Genomic DNA, 21,294 nt, shown 5'->3' with positions numbered 1-21,294 from the left:
TTAGTCTTCAGTTCTCTGGCACTTCAGTGGCAACTGAAGAGTTAGGTTTAAAAATCTCACATACTTTTGTGTTCATTTTTAAAAATGGAAAAAAGGAACAAGCTGCAAAATATCTATAGTTTTTCATGGCTTAGAGCTCCTTCAGAAAGCAAAAGCAGCATCCCCAGAAAACGACATCATAGAAAAGTAACAAAAAAAAACCCTAAACACACAATCATTTCCGCTGTGATGCTTTAACGTTCTAATATTCCTCAAAAATATTTATTTTTAGAAGATTTTGATTTAGCTGTACTTGTCTGCTCCAACCCAGAGCTTCTCAAATTCCAATTCTGAGACCAGCTTCTCAAATTCCAGCAGGAAAAGTTATGTATTTCATTTATTCAATATGAAGATATTTCTTTTTTCATTTCAGTGTTTCAAGAAACAGCCCTAAAAATCAGATAACAGTATAGTTTTTCTTTAAAACAAACAGAAGACTTAAAGCCAGAAGGGTCATTAGCTATGGCTTGGATAAAGTTACTGTAGTTAAAAATTCTTCATTAAATATGTTCACAATAATAAACTGCTCTCAGAACAGCACAGCTGTTCTGTTTGGGAACCAAACCAGCATGCTGCAAATATTTATGAAATTTTATGTTTAGACATGCTGTCCACATCTCACATTTAGTGACTTGGTTCTGCTTCTTAAAATAAAATTTATTCACCAAGCATAAGATAGATACAACTCTAGCACTCGGGTATTTGAGAGGGAAAAAATTCATGGCTCCATTAGCAACAAGGATGGGATAAGCAATACAAGCCAGTAAACCCTAGGATGTTTTTGAGAACCCCTAATGACTAACGAACAATGAAAAGCAGATTGTAATTTTTTATCAAAACGACCACATAAAGACTAATGTAAACATCACAAACTCACCACAAAGGAGATGAAACTGCATCTGCACTAATTAGACACATGACAGCTTCATACACTCCTGCATACCAATAAGCAGAGCTTATACCAATACTCTGTTCCTTCCAAGAAATGGTAACACATACTACAAACTAAATGCAGCTCTTACAATATGTACTATAGAAGCAGCTGTGCTGCAATGAAAATCCAAGGTTCTTCCACAGGAATTATTAAATAAGGAAAGCCTCAAACGATCAAAACTGTGCAAACCTATAAAGACATTGCTTTTGAAAAGCAGTTTAACCTTTAATTGCTAACAATAGAAGGAAATAAAAAAAATAGAGAACCCTTGAGGAAAAAGACTCAGCATGTGATAAGCTCATTAAACATCAAGTTTAATGAAAACCCTATTGTAAACAGCAGTAGGATACCTCCTCCACTACTCACTGATTCAAATCACGTACAGTCCTCCCCAGGGCCAGCTCCAAATGGAGCCGCACTTCTACAGGCTTTGTTGTCGATATGTATTGTAAAGTTGAAGTATTTTGCATGAATCAACTCCCCCTATTTGTTGAACTCATTCACTGGCCCTAGCAAACAATATACAAGAGAGTAATTATTAATACAATGAAATAAAGATTTCCTAGATAGCTAGAGCCATACATCATCAATCTGAGAGAAATTCCGATGCAAATTAGCTATCTTTAGGAAAAAAAAAAAAAATCACAAAAAAAGGGGTTTGTTTATTTAAATTTCATAATAGCACTTTGTCTCCCAGAGAAAGACCTAAGTTTGTGCAAACCCAGCAGTTTGATAATGTTCTTTCTTTTAATTCTTCACTCCTCCAAAACTCATCTTTTCAGAAAGCCCAATTAGTTTACGGTGTTAGCTCAGCTTCAGTGGCTTGTGTGCTAATTCCTTAAGTAAGATGTGCGGAGTTCAGCGCACACAGCATCGAGTTTTTGGTACTGCAGGCTGGGATCCCGCTGCTCCCCATACACGCACACACACCCCCTTGCCACGGCGCTAATCCCCTCTGAATTTTGCTTTGTTAAGATAAAACAGCAACAGAGTAACAGCTTCATTTCTCTCATGCAAGTATTTTTACAACACAAACGATGCAAACTTCCGTTATTTCCCCCAATTTCACCAAATTTAGCTCTTAGAAGTATTTTACTGCCTTATTGCTTGATGTAAAATAGCACCATCAAGTGCGATAACTACCTTTTTCTTTCTATTCCCCACTTTCAGGTAGCAGGTCACAGCCCCGTCCTGCAGAAAAACACCCAGTTATCACCTCCACGTTCATAAAGCCTCGTATCACAGGTACCACATCTTATGTCCGTCCGATCGAGGCCACAGGACACTTCCTGAAGTTTCAGCAACCTTCGCTTGGAATCTCACTGAGATAAAAATACTTAAGCCAGACCTTTTAAGTCCTAACTCCTTCCCTGCCAGGAAATCCAGAGTGGGTAAGCCTGGGGGCTCCGAGGCTCTCCCGGGATGCTGCCGCCGCCCGCACAGCCCAGGCGCTACGGAGCGCAGGGAGCAAACCGCGTGTGCCGGCAGCGCCACACCGCCTTACCCGCCATCGTCACTGTCCCCAGCATGGCTGAAGCCGCACTGACACCACGAACCCCCGCTCCGAGGTTCCTCCCAGGGCCGCGGGGCAGCCCCAGCCGACGGCAGCGACAGGGAGGCGGCCGGACGGCAGCGGAGCTTCCACCCCGGCACCCGGCTGGCCGGACGAAGAGACGCCTGACGGAGAGGCTGCCCGATGATGGAAGTCTGCCTGTCGGAGGGCTGGGCTCTCCCCCGAGCCCCACGGCCGCTCCCCCTCGTCCCGGACAGCCCCGGGCCCCGCCCGGGACCGCCCCCCGCCCGCCCGGCTCTTCCCAGCGCCGGCCGGCTCTTCCCAGCGGTGCCGCCTCCTCACAGGGTCCGTGTGGGAGCTGCCGCTGCGAGCCCCCATCTCCCTCTGCCCCGGAGGGAAGAACCAGCCGCCCGCTTCTGTTCCCGCTGCTCTAACGCCTTCCGGGTGCAGCTCCCGCAAAGCATCCACCACCCAACCTCAAGAGATGCCGCTTAAAAGCCCCATGGATTTTGTCCCTCATAAACAAAACCATACAAAACACTTCTGGTTTTCCACACTAAAATATTTACTCCTTCACCTCTTATTGTGGGGTTGGTTTGGGTTTTTTTGTTTTGTTTTCATTTGTCTGGAGAGTTTTTTAATTAGAATTCTCTACAATCTAATTACTTATAAATTGTTTCAAATTCTTCTGTTAAGAGTTTCATAAACATTTTACTCCAGATAGTTGTAGCATAATAATTTAATGCTCCTACTGATAGTAAAGAAGGGATACAATATGATAAAATAAAATGTAAAGGCTCAGTATCTAATACAGGTGTCCTCCTACTATAGCAACAGTATTTAATTTTGATTATAATCGATTATGTTGAGTATCTCCAAAGTTCTGGTGATACTTTGAGCCTTCATCTCTCTGACTGTCAGAGCCAACTTCCTAGCCAATTTACTAGAATACCTGGTTATAGTGGCAGCTTTAATGAGTCTAGGTCATCTCTCAAGTGGTCTTCTAAATGCAAAGTTCAAATAATGATGATGATGAGAACCAACCAACCCAAAAAACTTTTAATCATAAACACTCCTTCACTGTAGGTAAACACTTGTATTGTTTCAGTGCTTGGTGCCACAATGCTTTACTTCTGAGTTTGGACTTGCAAGCAACATGAAATAAACAATGAGTGAAGAACATGAAGTGTAGCACTAAAATGGAACACTTTTCTATGTGAAAGGATTTCTCTGCATGAAGCAACTAAGAGACACTTCTCCACCTTTATTCATCTGCCTAAGGACAGATGAGGTGGACCAGGTCCAGAGGAGTGGATGCAAACATCTGAATATAACCTTTACTTAAAGAACTCTTTTCAGTGCTCAACTCGGCAAGTTTTATTTGTCTCTATAGATGATGCCATTTTCAGCTATCATTACCAGCAACCACATGCTGCATCACCTTCATAAAAGGATTTTTTACTTAAGAGCAAACACACAGAACTGCTTTCCCGTTCACATAAATAATGCTACCATGTAGACTTGGCTCCACTGACAACAGAGGCAAAATTATAAGATTTTGTCTTACAAGACAGGATTACAATAGGAATATCATACAACTACAGGAGAGATGATTCTCAAAACAAAGCCAAGGTTTTTCAGCTACTCTAGTCAAATCCAAATTCCTAATGCTGTGTATGTTCACATCATGCCATGCAACCAGTTACACGTGATTACCTGCACTCAGAGGCAGTTTCTCATCTCTTCATTACATATCCTAGGAAAGTGATTTCCATACAACCCAGGATTATTCAAACAGAATATTGGATTGACTATTAACTTGAAACTCATGCCCTTTTAATGGCCTTTTCTTTAACTTGATCCAGAAGCTGAATACCAACATGAGATCTTCTGACACTACTTCCAAACATCAGGTATTTTCTCTTCCTTTATGACTGTTTAGCAAGTATCCTCCCCAGTCCCTGTCCACTTAAGAGTAAAATTTTAGAGAAGTGGAGTTTCATGAAAGATAAAACAAGTCACATCCCATTTTTATAGTGTCAAAAGCCTCTACTGGTACAATTAAAAAAAGAAATAAAAAGCACAAAAACTCAAGATATAATATGGTAGCCTTCTATTGGGATAACAGCATTACGGCAATTAATCTAAAGATGTGACGAAGCATTGCTTTTACCAGGATTCAAACCCTAGAGTACACCAAGGATTACACACATGCCTTAAACTACTCTACAGGCTGACACTGAAGATAGTGCCTCATCTACCCTGTCCCCATGCCTTCCCCGCTCTCCACCACCAGCATTAGATGCCTGCTCTGACTGTAAACCAGCCCCCCCTCTTGCCATCCTGCCAAAAAAGTCAGCAGGCAGCAGGACTGCTGAAGCAGATCTCTCAACGCATGCCTGTGAACAGGAACAGAGGGAAGCAAGAAGAGGCTGATGAGAGCAGGAAAGGTGGGCTGCCAGATTACACAGGATAAAGAACAGCATGCTCCTGACTGCGCAGCAAGGCAAGGGAGATGTTCCCAAGACAGAACAAACAGGGATGCCTATGATGAGAAAGGGTTTGTGGTCCAAAATCAAATACAATAAAAAGCTGTAGGAAAAGGAATTTTCATCAAGGTAAAACAAATGGATTAGCAGCCTGTCCCTTCCTCTGTGAGTTCAAAATAATTTTTCATTAATATCACTAATGAATTAACATAAAAGGATTTCTGTCTTGTGAAGGAAAGGACAGGCTTATGCAGCAGGAACTAACAGGAGAAGTGGAAACTGAGCTGTCCCTAACAGGCGGATGGCCAGCAGACAAGCAGAGGCGCTCAGAGCTGAGAGTGACCCCTAAGGGAGGAACAGGTGGGCATCTCCACCACTGACATCACAAGCCTTTTGTCATCTGAACTCTCTCCTACAGAGAAAACATCTCACACAAAGCAGTGCCGTAGAAGCACCTGAACAACAACAAATCACTTGAGTAATACCTGTTCAGTAGCAGGCAGCTAGTCAAGCCCCATTTCTACTCCTCATCCCATTTAGCATGCAGACCTCCATGACATGTCCACAGAACACACGTTTTTACTCACCATTTGTTCCGGCAGACTCTGTTTGCTCTCTGGGTGATTCTTGGAGCAGTGAAGCCACCTCTGACTGCTGCTCACCGAGTTCCTTAGATGCTGTACCAGCTCCCAGCTGCAGTGGCTCCTGTGGTGAGGCATCATGCTCCACACTATCTTCACTAACATCAGGTACTGCTAAACTTGCGTTTAAAGCCTGCATGGTCAAATATTGAAGGATGGTAGTAGGGAAAGACAAAGAGAAGGAAAGAAAAAGAAAACATCAATATAAGGCTGAATTCCCCCCCCAGCCCCCACAGAATATTGTTCTTTCGTTCTCATTTTGAATATATACATGCAAGCAATTTTAACTTTATTAATAAGTGTACTTCTGTGAGGGAAAAAAAAAAAATACAGAACACCTAATCTGGGACTATTTATCTTTCTGCTCTCCCACATGCAATAAGTGGATGAAGCAGGTCTTACAGACAATGGCCTATAACCTTGTGTAGAAATTGGTTTCTTCCATGAAGGAAAACTCCAGGATAATATGAATCCAGCTGATGAAAAGAAATTATTCATTCAAAGTGTCTGGCACAACTGTTCTGATATATGAATGAATCCTCTCTACTATATAGCCTTTGGTATTGCTTCTCTACTGACGTGCTTATCTTATCATCATCAACAATACAACTACAAAGAAACTGAATTATTCAGGACAGAAAGCAGACTACATATGGATTTCCCATGAGGAAATGCAGTGAAATTGAGATTAAAACTAGAATTTTTGGACCTCTATTATTAAGCAGAAACTATTCTTACAGGAGGAAAGAGCTTTGCAATTCTTTGGGACTCTGCCCTATAGCATTTGAAATATTTTTTCTAGATTTGCTAATATGTACAAAGAGAAGAATCTGTTTTTCAGCTTCCACACTTGATATAGTTTAATTATTTTCAGAATTTGTACTGGCTTGCCCTATAAGAAGAAATATACTTTTACAAGCCTGTTTTTATTTTAAAAGTATGGAATGTGTTGTGGTCATTATACGATACTTAATTACCCTTTAATTTATTGATTACCCTTTATTTAATGAACTAACTCTCCCACTGATTCTATTATCTTTCAACGGAATCCATTTCAACTAATTAACCATTATTCTTGAAGCAAAGGTTTGAAGTTCCTCTGGTGGAACAGCAAACCTTAATTATGTATTGTCTTATGACTCTTCTGTACTCCCAAAATACTGCCATTGGAGCCCTGTTAATTAATCAAATGTACCACAGATACAACACACTTAAAGATGGGATCTAAGAACCACACACCTGAAGCACCAAACTGAGACCAGGAAGATGCCACATCCCTGACGATTCTCCCCCAGGCCCCTCCCCCCCTACATAAACCTTCTGAATGGGGAATCTATTTACTTATTTTTATTAGTAATTAGCCTGCTGCAATAGAATTTCAAATCAACAGACAAATTAACAGACAGAGCACCAGGAAAAGGGCTTTCCTCTTAATCATCAGACTCTTTTTCACATGCTGGGTGAGATCTGGGAGAATCGGTACCCGTACCCCACTTCCACAGGCAATGAAGTATGTGCGTTCAGGTTCCAAATTTTCAGTTCAGAAGCCCTTAATTAAGCCAAATTGTTTCCACCCGGCGTTGTTGCACTCCTCAAAGCTGTCTTTCACAGCCACATAATCCACCTCACGAAAAAGGATCCCATTCTGCTCCACTGCCAATACCACAGATGGAATAATTTGGCTTCAGAGTTTTCACATGCTGAGACCAGATATTAAATAGAAGAAATACGGAATGGCTCAACACTCACATTACATTCCCACTTCTCACATCATCCTTCCCATAAATCTCAAACACAGGAACTCAGGAGGGATAAAGACACCACACTACTGAACAAAGGCACGTAAACCCTGGGAAGCTCCTCTGCAGTTGCACACAACATTAGCTGAATGGCAGTAACCGATTAAAGACAAGCCTAAAAATCAAACAGAAAACAACAACCTAATTCTGAAAGGGCTTTAAGATTCTCCAGTACAAATTTAGTGCTAGTTAGAGAACCATTACTATTCTTTTAATAATAATAAGTTTTACTGATTCTTTCTCGAAAGACAACTTCTAATCCTGCAAACACAAGAACAATATTAACTTGACTGGCTCTCAGGGAACTTGGCTATCTGAAGAAAAAGCCATGGATGACTACTCCAGGATGACACTCTCAGAATTACCAGCAACAATTCTTTCAAGTCACAAGAAAGACAAGAGCACTGAATATCTTAGCATTCCTCACATTATTCAAAGATTTCTTTGCCTTCTTTTCCAAACCTCCCTCGGGCAGCACACCATTTTATAGTTAGTTCCATGTATAGACACACATGTACAGACACAGTCAACCATTTGCCTAATAAGCACCAATGGACTCTGCAAAGAACCAGAATACAAAGATACTCGGTACCTCAATGCAGTACAACTTGTCACCTTTTTAAATTGAGCACAGACTGTTATAATAAAGTATTAACAATGGTAGTACTTACTATTACCCCAGCTCTGAATTTATTCTATAGTTTTGGTGCATTCAGGAAAACAGTGACTTTATATAATCCTAAAGATTTTTGATTTCAGACCAAAATTCAGAAGTCACTGGGTTTAGCAGATAACCCTTTGGATGAGTTAAATCTGCAATACCTTCCAGTATGAAAAATAGAATATAAAACATCACTAAATGTAAGATTTTAAGCAGTTTTTACAACCAGCCAGTATAATTATAATCCCTGTTCACTCAGTACATAAATTCAGTTTTGGAAGCAGTGTCCGTCAGTCACAACAGAGTAAAAAATGTAAATATATGAAAAACTCCAGTATTTTCAAATCTGACCAGACCTGCAGTATAACCCTACCTTTTTACACCAGTCTCTAGGGAAAGAGTTTGATGTGATTCTTGGCCTTGGGAAGGCAAACTTAGATTTTCAAATCAAGTGTTCTGCTTTAAATAACTGAATAATCAAAACTTACAAAACAATAGTATTTTTTCCAAATTAAAACATGTGCAAAGGAGAAGCAACCTTTGGGGAGTTTGTAAAGTGAAAGGACACATAACAGCATCATTAGTTTAAAAAAAGGAGAAAAATGGTTTGTGTTCTAAAAAAAGTTGCTCAGACTCTTTATGAGGGTCATTGCAGTCTGTCCCACTGCATTAGTCCTCAAAAGAAACTAATTTCAGTTTTCCTTCACATTAACTGCTTCATTTCTCTTTAGGGATCTAAACTGCAGTTTAGCCCAATTATATCTAATTTGGTGAGGAGTGCTCTTAATTCCATTGAGAATAGTTGTAAAGCTTAGACAAATACAACATCAGAGTTTAGAGATGGGTGAAAACAAAATTTAAAAAGGCAAAAATTAACAGTATTAGGAATCTCTGTACATCTTTATGTATTTATCTACAAGTAATGAGACATTACATTTGGCAGGTTTACCAACATTTATCAGTTTTTTGTGGAACACATTCATTACAGTCCTTTGATTATTAATTTATGAATGTGTTGTCTCAAATAGGGGAGAAGCCAAGGAGAACTGGTTATCCAGTTCACCGATCTTTCAGCTTTTCTTCCCAAAACAAAGGGCCATTAGCAAAGCAACACTCCAGTTTCTGTCACGCCATTACTACACATCCTGGGTGTATTTAGTATTTGCCTCACATTCACCACAAAGATGGAAGCAAGGGCAGACACCTAGCTAATGAGACTAAAATCCACAGTGCTTGTTGCCCAAGTCAGTCTAACCAAGAGCAGCTTCTGTTCCATCTTGCATCCAGCAGTGGGTCCAACTGTTAGACTCCATTAAATGCACACAAAATTGACAATGGATAAATTAACATGACAAATTGCATGAGATGTGGATGAACTGCAGGTCCCTGATCTCACTGTACATTAGTGGACGCTTCCTTCAGGCACTGTTCCTGAGGGGTTAGCAGCATCCAGCCTCTTCCCCCACCAGCAATCACCATCATTCCCAACATTCCTTGTACCAGACCCAAATCATTCCAGGGATTCCTCACACCAGGCCCAAACGTACCAGAGTTAATTTTGCCTCATTCTGTTAATCCTGCTGAACTGATTCTACTTTAGATTACTAAAATAGCCAGATCCAGCTGTCTGAACAACTGAGCAAACTAACATAATGGTCTCTAATATTTTTCCTGAAGTTTGATTTTGAAACTCTGGAAAAGACCTGTGTTGGTGTGCTCAGGGGGTCTGCTCTTAGCACATGCTGCTTCATTAAAAAGAACTTCAAACACCAACACATGGGAAAAGAAAAAAAATGAATCATTCCAACTCTTTGTTCACAGCAGTTTGTCTTGTTTTGCATGAGCTAAACATTAGAGGTTCGTGGGATACTGCAAGTTCCACGTGAAGAAAACACAAGGCCCTTCCTCTGCGAGAAACATAACAGCGCACTTAATTTCATTACCTTATTTCTGTCTCCTGCAAAAAAGCAAAGAACTTTCTCCACACCTTTCACCTCCCCACCTACCCTCTTCTCTCCCAATTCTCAGCCTGACTTCACTGTGACACCTCCTTATGGATGACTACCCTCGAAATCCAAATGGATAAAACAGAACACCCAAAGCACCAAGAAGTTTCTACACCCAATTCATTTATATCATCTCTTTTTGCAACCTGTGAAAGAAGCACTACCCCCAACCTGTTATTCTGAGCCTGATCCAAACTGAGCTCCTTCCCAGGGCTCAATACCTTTCAGCTCTTTCAGACACCACCTTACGGAAGCATTTCAGAGGTTCAGTTCAGCCAGGCTCTAAGGACCAGTCAGAACAAGGGCTGAGCACAAAGCACGTTCTTCTCCTCTCAGCAACCACACCCAGGCTTGCATTTCCAACCTGGAGGACTTTCAAAGCCCCGACGCTCCTCTTTGCATCTCTTTAGCCTCTACCACATCAAACGCAAGCTAATTGCCTCGGCTTTCAAAGTGCCCGGCCACTCCCTCTACCACCTCCCTCTTATCTCATATATGATTAGGGGGTTATTTCACACTTTGGGTGCCGCTATGACACCAATTTCCACTGTGCATTTTTTCAGGAACACATTTTTATGCTTTCACCCCAGCCATTCCACAGGTATGGTCAGCCCTCCAAACCTTACCACTGAATTGTACCAGTCTCTTTCTCCCCTGCTGGAAGAGAAGTTATCTAATGGGAATCAGACCCTGCTGAACCAGGGGAACCCTGTAGCCTTAGACCAAACGTCTCAAGCCAGGGCTCCCAGAGACACAGTCTAGGGACCTTCCTGGAATAAGCTTAGTTTCACCATTGCTAACGTAGTACTTTCAGGCTGACTCAATTCCCTCACCAGCACACAGTTGTTTAAACAGCAGATGTAAGTCTGCCCCAGCTGTTATTTGTCAGGCACAATAAGACACTCCGACATCTCAGCTGGTAACCTCTTTAGGAGAGACAGTTCCAAATATTTACTGTCTAGCACACACTTGCTCTCATTACAACACAGGTAGCATAATCAGGTTACTACTCAGAAATGGGAACCATCCCGAAAACACAGAATGACTTGCTGCTAAAGTGGGGGCCCTTGCATGCCAGCAAGCCAGGAATCCACCACACCACATTTTCAAGCCATCAATCTCCATTAAAGTATTAACTCTGACAAACCTAGATTTTGGTGCAAGAATAGCTTATTAGCATGCCCATATTTTTCCAAGTTTCCTCTCTGGAAGTTTCCTTACACTGTTTCTTTCAGGTAGCTGTTCCAACAGAGCTCAATTCCTTCCACAAGGCCACAATAAGAAACTTGTATTAAAGCTGGGACCTCAAACTTCTAAATAAAATAAAAGTGGCATGTGTGTGATTGTCACTGTTAGCTGCAATGATGATAGGATGACACAGCTATCCTGGCACTGCCCACAAAGTCACCTTCCACCCCATGGGAGGGCACCACTCTGGCATTTTTTTCCGCATATCCAGTGCTTAGCATCAAAATTGGAAGCTGGTGAGAACCATATCTCTACTACAAGCAGAGAGGGCGCTCACAAAATGGAGATGCCCAAACCAATCCAGCCACATGCTGCCACCAACAGAAGTGTCACACTCTGTTGTCCTGTCCAACTCTGGACACAAAATCCTGTCTGCTTCCCTTTACCTACAGCTTTTGCTGGGTCCTAGAAGCCAACACATCTCGCTCAATCAGCAGAGAATGACCTTGCCAAAGGACTGGAACAGTTTTCCAGGGGCTTAGCTCCTTGAACGAGCTTGCACAGTGCCACATGCAATAAAGGAGAAGCTGCAAGTTCTCTGGGGAGGAGGCAGAAGCATATGAATCACCTCACCAGACATCTCGATGGGTTTTGTCAGTTCAGGACACCAAAGGTTTGTCTGGTCTTCTTCAAGACCAAGAGGATCTTGTTCCTACTTCTAGCACTACTGAAATCTGGTAAATCCTTCTCAGGCCAAGCTTCAGGCCTCCATGATCCTCGGGACAGTCTGCCCGCGAGGTTTCAATTAGTTTTTACCAGCTCATTGCTACCAACAGGAGAAGCTTTTTTAATTTTCCCTCCTGCCCTGCTAGAAATGCTTGCCCTTATCCTGGCTCTTGGTCTCACCTTTCACAACATAGGAGTCAAAAGAACTCACAGGCTGAACAGGAAAATGGTCCAGCAAGAAGAAATTTCAGCTTCCTGAAGGGTTAATAATTTTAACCTGCTTACAGAAAGGGAAAGTTAGGACATAACTCAGCCAAGTGAGACTGCGTCATCTGAAGCTAAACAAGGAAGAACAGGGAAGGAAGAAAAGGAGGGGGAAAAGAGCATTGCTGCTCAAACAGCAAGGAGGTAACTCCATCACAAAGATCAGCCTTCTGCAGACCCACACCCTGCCCCTTCGTTTCGACAGGACCTTAGGTGTCAATTCACAGACCTGATTAATTCAGTTCAGGCAAATGAATGGATTAGTTCCATCAGGATGTCTCACACTTCCCTGCAGAGGGGACTTCCCACAGTGGGTGACTGTCCAGGATAAGGAGCAGCTCCTGCACTGCCAGAGTTTAAGTCTACAGTACAGAAATCCCGTTTCGAATCCTAGTACTGTAGTAGGCTGGAAACACTGGAGCTGCTTTATGTGTAATTCACCAGGAACTTTTGAGAAGATGGGGTCAACAGCTGAGGTACCACACCAGCCCACATTTAACCCACTGTGTTCACAAGCCAGCGCCCAAAGGCCCCAAAATATCCCTTGCTCTGTAGACCAAGTGCTCTCCAGGGTCCCTGGGCTGTAGACGTGAGCAGCACCGAAACATACACCCTTCCCTTTCAGTAACCAGGACACCCAGAAAGTGGTGTCTGCCCAAGGAGTCACATGTGAATAACAGAACAGCTCAATGACTATAAATTTGTTCCTTTCTAGAAGAAAAGGCGAAGAGGTTTTCATCTTGTAAAAAAATGCAACTACGTCATGAAAGAAATTTAATTAAATATTTCAAGGATTTCACATCAGAAAAGCACAGTTTCTCTGAGATTTTCTAGCTTGTACAAGACTAGCTGCTTAGACACTTTATTCATCATTGCCTTGCCAAGGCTCACTCAAGTTGGATTCCACTGAAGTCAGTTTCCAAAATTTTTCTTCAAAACGGGTTGTAATAAGCATTTTAATTTGGAAAACACAAGAAAAAAGACCACCCTCTAAAATATTCCCATTGTATCTTCCACAAACAAATGAGCTATCTGACAGATTTCTCCAGGGGCATTGCAAGACCTGGTAATTTTCAAATTCAAAGAGCTGGAAGGAATAATGATGAAAAACTGCATCACAAATCTGCATAAAGTTACTTTAGTAAAACAGACTACATGAGATACAAAAGAGTATGACTAAACTTCATTAATTTTTTTTTTTCTTTTTATGCAATGTAATGGAAGGCAAAACCAGCTGTTTTAGGAGAGCAGCAGTAATACAACTCCTTATAGCAGCAAAATGGTAATAGACCTTCCCCAATTTTAAACAGTTCTACTTGAATAATCAGGAAAAAATCTAGTAGAAAGCATTTTTCCTAAAGCTTAGAAGATATAAAACACAGTATTAATAATAATAATCTGTACTTGAGAACAGTATTAATGTGATTCTCTTTTTTTAGAGAGTCTTAGTTCCCATCACTGGATAAACACGGCTATGAATATTACATCCCTTCTTCAAAGTCGCATTATCTTAAATTTTAAACAACCACAGTAACCAAATGCTTGCCCGATATAAATTCCTTCTTTTCTCAACATCATCATCTGAATTCTAAAATTGCCCAACACAACTGCTAAATATTTTGTTAACCAACACCAATCCCCAACGCTTATTTGGTTAAAAAGAAAATAAAACAAATCTTGGTTAATTTAAAGTTCATTCGTAGTGTGGTTTTCAAATCTGTCAAAACACGCATAAGGAGGTCTAGTGGCAGCCAGGAACTATGGGAAATTCAACTTGAAAGTTAAATCTGAACCACAAGGTCAAAGAAACAAAGTCATAACTGGTTCTCAAGCTCTAGTACACCCACGCATCAGTCACAGAAACTTTGGAGTCTCCGTCTCTGAGCACCCGAACTCTGAAGAGCCCAAAGAAGGGGATCTCGGCAGAACGTGGTATTACTTCTCCCCTCACGATCTCCCCAAAGCCACGCTATGTAAACACACAAATGCACATAACCTCCCTTTCAGTCCCAAAATCCCCTAAACGCGCCTATTCCAGAGGGATAAATGGGTTCATTCATAATCTATTTTTAAACACCAGACATGTTGTAAAAGAATTCCTTTCAATTCTTCAACGTCTTTATTTTAAATCACACATACCTAGAGCTCCTATACCTCCTTCTCTCCCCACGGACTGGGAGTTCGGGAGTCCCTCCCCCTCGCCCCCTATGCGGTACCAAAGCCACGGCTTCAACCTTCGCCGCCGGCACCGCCGCCCCTTCCCGCGGCGGCGGCGGCTCAGGTGAGCCCGAGCCCGGGGGTGCGGGCCGGGCCGGGAAGGGATGGGGGGCACAGCTCGGCCGGCGCCCAGCCAAAGGCACTGCCGAGCCGCCCGCCCGGCCGCGCCCCGACGCGCCTCCCACCTGCTCCCTCGGGAGGGGAGAGGATGGATCGGGGGGGCTGCGGAGAGCCGCGGCGATCCGGCCGCAGGACCGCAGTCAGGAGGCTCCTTGGCGCAGACCTCGCCGCGGGTGGGTGCGGCTCCTCTCGCCCCGGCCCCAGCCGCACACAAAAGCGGCGGCGCCCCCGCGGCCGCCCTCGCCCCCCGCCCCGCCGCTGCTGCCGCCGGCGGGAGTTTTATGACTGCGGCGCCGGCCGTGGCGCAGTCCCGGCCCCGCCGCGCCCCGGCTCCGCGCCCGGCCCGGAGGGTGCCCAGGGCTGCGGCAGGTGGCCACAGCCGCGGCGGGAAAGTTTCCCTGGACCGGGGGTGCAGCGGGAGCCGCCGCCCCCGTTCCCCCCTCCGCCACGCCGCCGCCCCTGCCTTACCTTGGCGGGCTCCGCCGGTGGCTCGGGCTCCGCCGCGTCTTCTGCCGGCAGCGGCTCCGGGGGGGTGCGGGGGGGCTCGGCGGCGGCCCCGTCCCCGTCCTGTGGGGCGGCCGGCTCGGCGGAGCTGCCGGCGCCCATGGCGCTGCCCCGCGGCCGTGCGGAGCCACGGGCGGGGGCTGGCAGTGGGCGGCGGCAGCGGCACAGCCGGGAATGAGGGAGCCCGGCTCTCCGCAAACTCCTTTAGGGCGCGACAGGGGGGAAATTAAAAAAAAAAAAAAAAAAAAAAAAGGTGGGGGGGAGGAAAAAAAAAAAAAAAAAGCTGCGAGGAAAAAAATCACCTCCTCCCCTGGTCCCCCCGCCCGCCTGCCTCTTGCTCCATCACATGAGCAGATCCCCGGACACGCCTTGCAGCATCAAACCGGGCTGATAAGGAGCGGCCAAGGGGGGCAGCGCCCTGCCCGCCGCCGCCGCCTCTCCCCGCCCCTCCTGGGCACCGCCGGGGCGGGGGCGCCGCCCGGCCCCCGGCCCTCCGCGGCGCTGACTCAGCTCTTCGGGCCCCTCGCCGCCCTCCCGGGGCCGGGACGAGCGCCCGCCCGCCGGCACCCTCGGGGGCTCCGGCCCAGGGGCTGCGCCCCTCGGCCCCCGCGGGGCTCCCGCTGCCGCCTGCCCCGGGAGATCGGCTCCGCGGCCACCAGCCTGCAGCGCTGGGCTCCGACCTCAGTCATGCTGGGCCTGCCTGAGGGAAGGACGTCCAGGTTTCAGCTGATGCAGAAATGTGAGGTCCCATGTCTTAAGGAACTTTAGAGAAACAAAAAAATCAAACCGCCTTTTGGTTTTTTTTGGTTTGTTGGTTTGTTTGTTTTCATTGTCATGCAGGATAGGTTCCCTATTATTAATTCATGCTAGATCACGGCATAAGCAAGCAAAGCCAAGAACAGGATAGTTTCTCTCCTAGCCCAGAATACACAAAGCATCTTTCCTGTGCCACAAAAGCAGGACCAGCATGTATGTAGGCTAACTCTTACCTGATTCTTCCAAAGGTATCAGCAGCGAAATAGCGTACACATTAAACTAACCACAATGTGCCAAACGCGTAGGAAATGGATCCATTAACTATTCTTCACCATATGTATAATTTTTTTTTCTAAGCATATGCACGTACCTATCCTCTGCAGAGTTCACGGTTAAAATCAGGGATTGTCTGAAGAACATACGTAGTATGTACAACATAGTACATACACAATTTTCTTTAGAATGTTTAAACCAGTCCTCACCCACCAAAACATTGTTTCATTCAGAAAAAAAACCCATTCTCTTAAAATTCCATTCTATAAATGGCCTAATCTTCACATGCTAATCAGTTTTTTCCCTAAAAAAAGCAACACACATCAAGTCAATGGCTGAAAAAGCATTTTCATCATGTCACCTTAGCTAACACAAGAACCTACTGGAATTGTTTGTGTTTAGCAAAACAAAACTGATGTTGTGGATCGCAGAGTTGGGATCAACATCTCCCCCTTTTCTGCTTAGTCTTCCTCATTTTCAGGAGAGAGAGGAGATACAGGTCTGAGCTTTAAGTAGTGCCTGAGTCTCTGTAGTAGAACTTACCCATTGCCACCCAGTACCTGTGGATCACCCATCAGCAAGCACACACAACAGGGAGCAAGGAGCCTGTTCCCAGCCATCCTGGGTGTCATCCTTTCATCTGTGTCTCTGGTGGAGAAAGAGCCAGCATCACCTCCCATTCCCCACCAAATCTGCCTTTCTCCCTGCCTTCAGCTGCTCCTTTGCAGGTGCAGCTGAGAACAGAGGCCAGCCCAATTGCTGCAGGGCTATTTTGGGCTTCCCTTCAGCCATGGACCCTGGGCATAGACACAGAGGATTCCTGGGCTTTGGAGAGGGGAGAGCCAGACGTGGCGCTCAGTGGCACACAGAGGTTGGGAACATTGTGTGCCACAGGGAGATCAGGGTTTTGCCAGGGAGTTTCTCAAGAAGGGAAATGTGCCATAATTCAAGGCCTGTGCCACATCATTTCTCTTTTCATTGCTCATTGACCATAAAATGCTTTCTCTGCAAGCATCTAGAGCATTGCCTCCATCCTCCCATCTAAACTTGCTCTTTAGTCCTTTTGCTTGCGCCTGGCAGCACCAGCTCCATGCCCAGCGGTCTCAGAGCAAAGATGCTGCAAGCACTGCAGCTGACAGAGATGGCCCTCAATGCCCATTCACTGGATCATTTTCTGAACATAAATTACTTTCTTTAGGCTGGAATTCTTTGGCTACATCTATTCAGTGAAATCAAATGTGCTGGGGATGGCTTTCTGGTGATAAGGTCGAGCAGCACAGGATGGCTTGTGTGTACACTCGTAACTTCTCCCCACTTTGAACCACCACATTTCTGCAAACTTACGATGCAGACAGCCTTGAGCTGTTGTCTGTCACTGTATAATCCCTGATATGGGCACAGCTTCTGTCTCCTTTCCCCTTGCATCTATATGTTTGCTTTTGTTTTCTTTCCTGGAGTACATCTAGCATAAGAAGTTTTAAGAGAGATACCTGACATCTCCAGTCTTGTCCAGAGTGTGGTCGGTTCCCAATTTGCCTTTTTTGATGGTCTGTACCCTGCCTGTACAGAAGGAATCACGATGAATTACAGGTCTGACTCTGGCATTTGTCAGCCTGTGTTTCCCTGCCTTCTGCCTGTGTGCTAGGTCATTATTGCCCAGACCTTTACCCTGAGTGCAGCAACAGCCTCTTGCTGTATTGAAGTGTTTTTCAGGTGCTACGTCTGTTTCTCTTGACAGCCTTTCCAGTGAAGTGCAGTCACATAAGTTTCTGCTGGTCCTCTTCCAAAGTCACCAAGTGTTGGCGCTGAGGCGAGGATATTCAAGCTATTGACAGAAGTATGCATGCACAGGTCTTAGGATGAATCCAAGGAATAGAGAAAGATAATAGTTAAAGCTCTACTGGCATGTTATCTAGAACTATTTCCACTGAAATATCTTTGAGGAAACTCCTTCTAAGAGGTGCAGGTACAGACCTTCCAAATGGGAGGACAGTCTTTCAGCATTACAGCTAGCACATGACTGTAACTCCCCTGAAAGCTGGATAACTTTCATAATGATATTTATAATGCAGAGTCTGTGGACAGGGCTTAATTTACTCACTTTGAAAATTGCTTCATTTCCAAAAGCATTTATGATTGATTTAACCGCTGCTGATGCTTTTGTACAGAAGAGATGAACCACAGGTATCAGTCTGTAAGCCTGTGTTGATGAAATGTTTTCCTGCTGTCTTCTGCCCCATCCGTGATTTTCCCCATGCACCCCTTCCAGCCTTGACTCTGTTGGTCCCTGCAAGTGGCCACAAGCTTTGCTGCTCTTGGCCGCTCTGGGTGATCCTGAGGAGCTGCAGGGTGGATGGGGAGTCAGCAGCAAGGTGGGCATGGGAGGGCTTGTCCCCAGCACCCCTGATGGGGAACAGGGCAGCCTGCCCAGCTGGCATGCCAGGGGCTCCTCCATATCCCATCCAGGCTGGCTGTTCACAGGTTTGTGTGAGACAGTGGCTGGGAGCACTGGCAGCTGCCCGGAACCCTGTTTACATGAAGGCTCTTGCTTCCTTTATCAGTAGCAGAGCTGCATGGGGATATTTTTGGCATAAAAGCTAAGTGGGAGCATATCGTGTGAGTATTCTCAAAATGGGAAGCTCTCAAGAACATACCTTAGATCTGGATAGAGAATATAGTGCTCTGACTTCACCTCAGCTGTATTTACTGCAATCTTCAACTTTTCCCCCCTCTCTCGACCAGTTATGATAGGAAATTCTAGGATGCTGTTAGAAATATATGGATATGCCTAAGGAGCTAATATGTATCAGCTAAACAAAATACCGATGAGTGTAAAAAGAAGAAAGTTACAAAAATAGCTGTGTAAAAATACTTGTCTTTCAAGCAGCATTGATAATGTCATAGTAAGAAATAATGAAAAAGGAATAAATTTTGCTGGTAGAAGACTGTTTCTTTACTTCCCAGGAGCTCACATATCCCAGAAAAATCACAGTGATAGATAAAATGAACAGAACTTTTACATCTAATAGGTTCACATCACAGAGGTGATCTGTATCAGAAAAGACCTATTCATGGATAAAGACACATGTCTGTGTGTCACACATAACAAAACTAAATTGGCTCCTCACACTGTGCAATTTAAAAATAATGTTAGTAGCAGAAATTTACTTCAGTCTTGGATTTGATGGTTATTTCAGTAAAGGCCACATATTTGTGTGGAAAGTGTGTCATTTAGTGAGTAACTGCACACCACTGCAGCACCCAGAGACCTTAGTTGGACAACCCAGCTCTGTTTCAGGAGAGAGACCCAGCCTGTAGTTTCCTCTAATACCAATCTGTCTCTACTATTCTCTCTACTACCCTGCCTGTGGTTTCTCTGTAGTATCCCTGTGGTTTCTCTCCTCACCAGTTCTTCACTTGTCCTGTTCTTCCCAGGAGGTGTTGAGCAGATATGTTAAGCTTCAGGAGTCTAACTGTTGTCACCTGCCCATGGACAGTTCTTCAGGGGGGCATGGGACAGCGCTAGAGACTGCAAAGGTTCATCCCATTGGGAGTGTGGCTGAAGAAATTCACAGCATGTCCTGGGCACAGCCCAGATAGTCCCGTCTCAAACCTTTAAGAGCTCTGATTATTGGACAGGCTCTGATCTGTCCATATAAATATATTGGTGTTTCCAGGAGACAATGTTTGAGTGTTCAAGCTTGGAGGTGACACCGGATGAAAATTTCTTCTTAAATGAGGAAGAAAAGTAAATTTTGGCTTTATAAAGAAGGGGAGGGGTGGGGGGGGGGGGGGAGTATTCTACATGAGTTCTCTTTTCATAAGAAAAGAAGGAATAAGTTCAAAGGGCTGTGTTTCATCATTCCCCTGTAATGCCAAGCTAAGGAGGGGAAAGATGCAGTCAGGTTGTAGTGTAGTCTCATGTTATCAGTATAATAGTCATGCAGTGTAATAGGAGAATAAATAATGTGGTGTGCAGGTGCTAGGGGACACCAGCTTAAAGGCAGGCTTAGTCACAGTGGAAAAGATGGAAGAATGTGACCTCCACTGCAGTGTTTTATCTGCTGCTAAGATAAATGCATCTCACCCAAGAAGCTTTTCAGGCCTGCTCTGAGGAAATTCCTCATCAAGGGAGGAATGCCCAGAGAAGAGAGATAAAGAGGCACAGAAGGTCCCCCTAATGCCATTACCCCATTGTCCCAGCAGCAGGTGAGTGAGGCTCTTTTGTCTTTAGGAGGAAACCCCTGTGGCTTGGGACTGAGCCCACTGACTGTTTAGGAATGCCTTGGCACTACTGATGTTAACAAGAATGGCAGGGTTCAGAGCCAGCAGGTGCTGAAACACCACCCTGAAAATTACATTGGAATCTGGAGTGGACTTAGAGAGTAATTTAGATTGGGGGGATCCTCCAGAGGTCATCTAGTCCAATCTCTTGCTCAAAACAGGGTGAGCTTCAGGCTTAAGTGAGGTTGCTTAGGGCTTTGTTCAAGTGAGCTCTTGTTCCTACTGCCCAGTGCCTGCGCCACATGTGCACATGTAAGTACAGTAGGTAAAAAAACAAGCTATTGTTTTATATGTCTTTATATATATTTTTATATATTTATGTTTTTATTTTTTATCGTTTATATGTTTTTATATGTCTCTCTGTCACCAGCAGCAAAATGCTTCCAGTAACTGCTGCTGAGGGATCCCCATCCCTCACAAGCTTGGCTGTCACCCTGAGATGCCCACCCTTTGCCTGAAATCTCTGCCAAGCTTCTGTATTCCCATCTGCTCTCTCAAAGGCTTGGTGGCACAAGCAGGCTGTTGTCTCCCCAAGGGCAGGCACCCACAGCCAACCCAGAAGGCACCCAGCTCTGCCCACATGGACAGACACATCCCCCTCGGGAGCCCTGTCCCATAAATGGGAACCAGGATGTGAAGCTGCTCTGTGTGCTCTCCAGACCTGCCCCTCTGACAGTTTCCCATCATGTTTTGTGGCTCCTGGCTGAGCCAGGAGACATTTGCAGTGTGAAACTGCATAAGCCATGAAGCCCTTTCTTCCTCCTTCTACCCCAAGCAGGTCAATCCACTTGGGAGACCTTTATAGCTGTAGGTAGGAAATGGCAAAATGTTTAAAAAGAAACACAGACCACTGAGATCGTGTCTCAGTACTGTCACATTC

General features: G+C 44.6%; 1 protein-coding gene across 2 annotated transcripts in view; it reads right to left on the bottom strand.

The window, feature by feature from the left end:
• Window positions 1–15,318, bottom strand: part of AKAP12 (A-kinase anchoring protein 12) — a 30,420-nt gene extending 15,102 nt beyond the window's left edge. Inside the window, exons 1-2 of one of the 2 annotated variants that reach the window (XM_058833866.1) lie at window positions 15,066–15,318; window positions 5,563–5,749 (exon numbers count right to left, since the gene is read on the bottom strand). In XM_058833866.1, the coding sequence (XP_058689849.1) occupies window positions 5,563–5,749; window positions 15,066–15,203 (325 nt within the window). In that variant the 5' untranslated portion in view covers window positions 15,204–15,318. Of the gene's footprint in view, window positions 1–2,477; window positions 2,719–5,562; window positions 5,750–15,065 lie in introns of those variants that run through there. The other variant, XM_058833867.1, reaches the window with a different exon arrangement.
• Between the last annotated feature and the right edge of the window lie 5,976 nt (window positions 15,319–21,294).

Source organism: Poecile atricapillus, chromosome 3, assembly GCF_030490865.1.
Source record: "Poecile atricapillus isolate bPoeAtr1 chromosome 3, bPoeAtr1.hap1, whole genome shotgun sequence".
Taxonomy (NCBI): Eukaryota; Metazoa; Chordata; class Aves; order Passeriformes; family Paridae; genus Poecile; species Poecile atricapillus.
The sequence above is the reverse complement of the archived record's forward strand: the minus strand, read 5'-3'. Positions and strand labels throughout refer to the sequence as shown.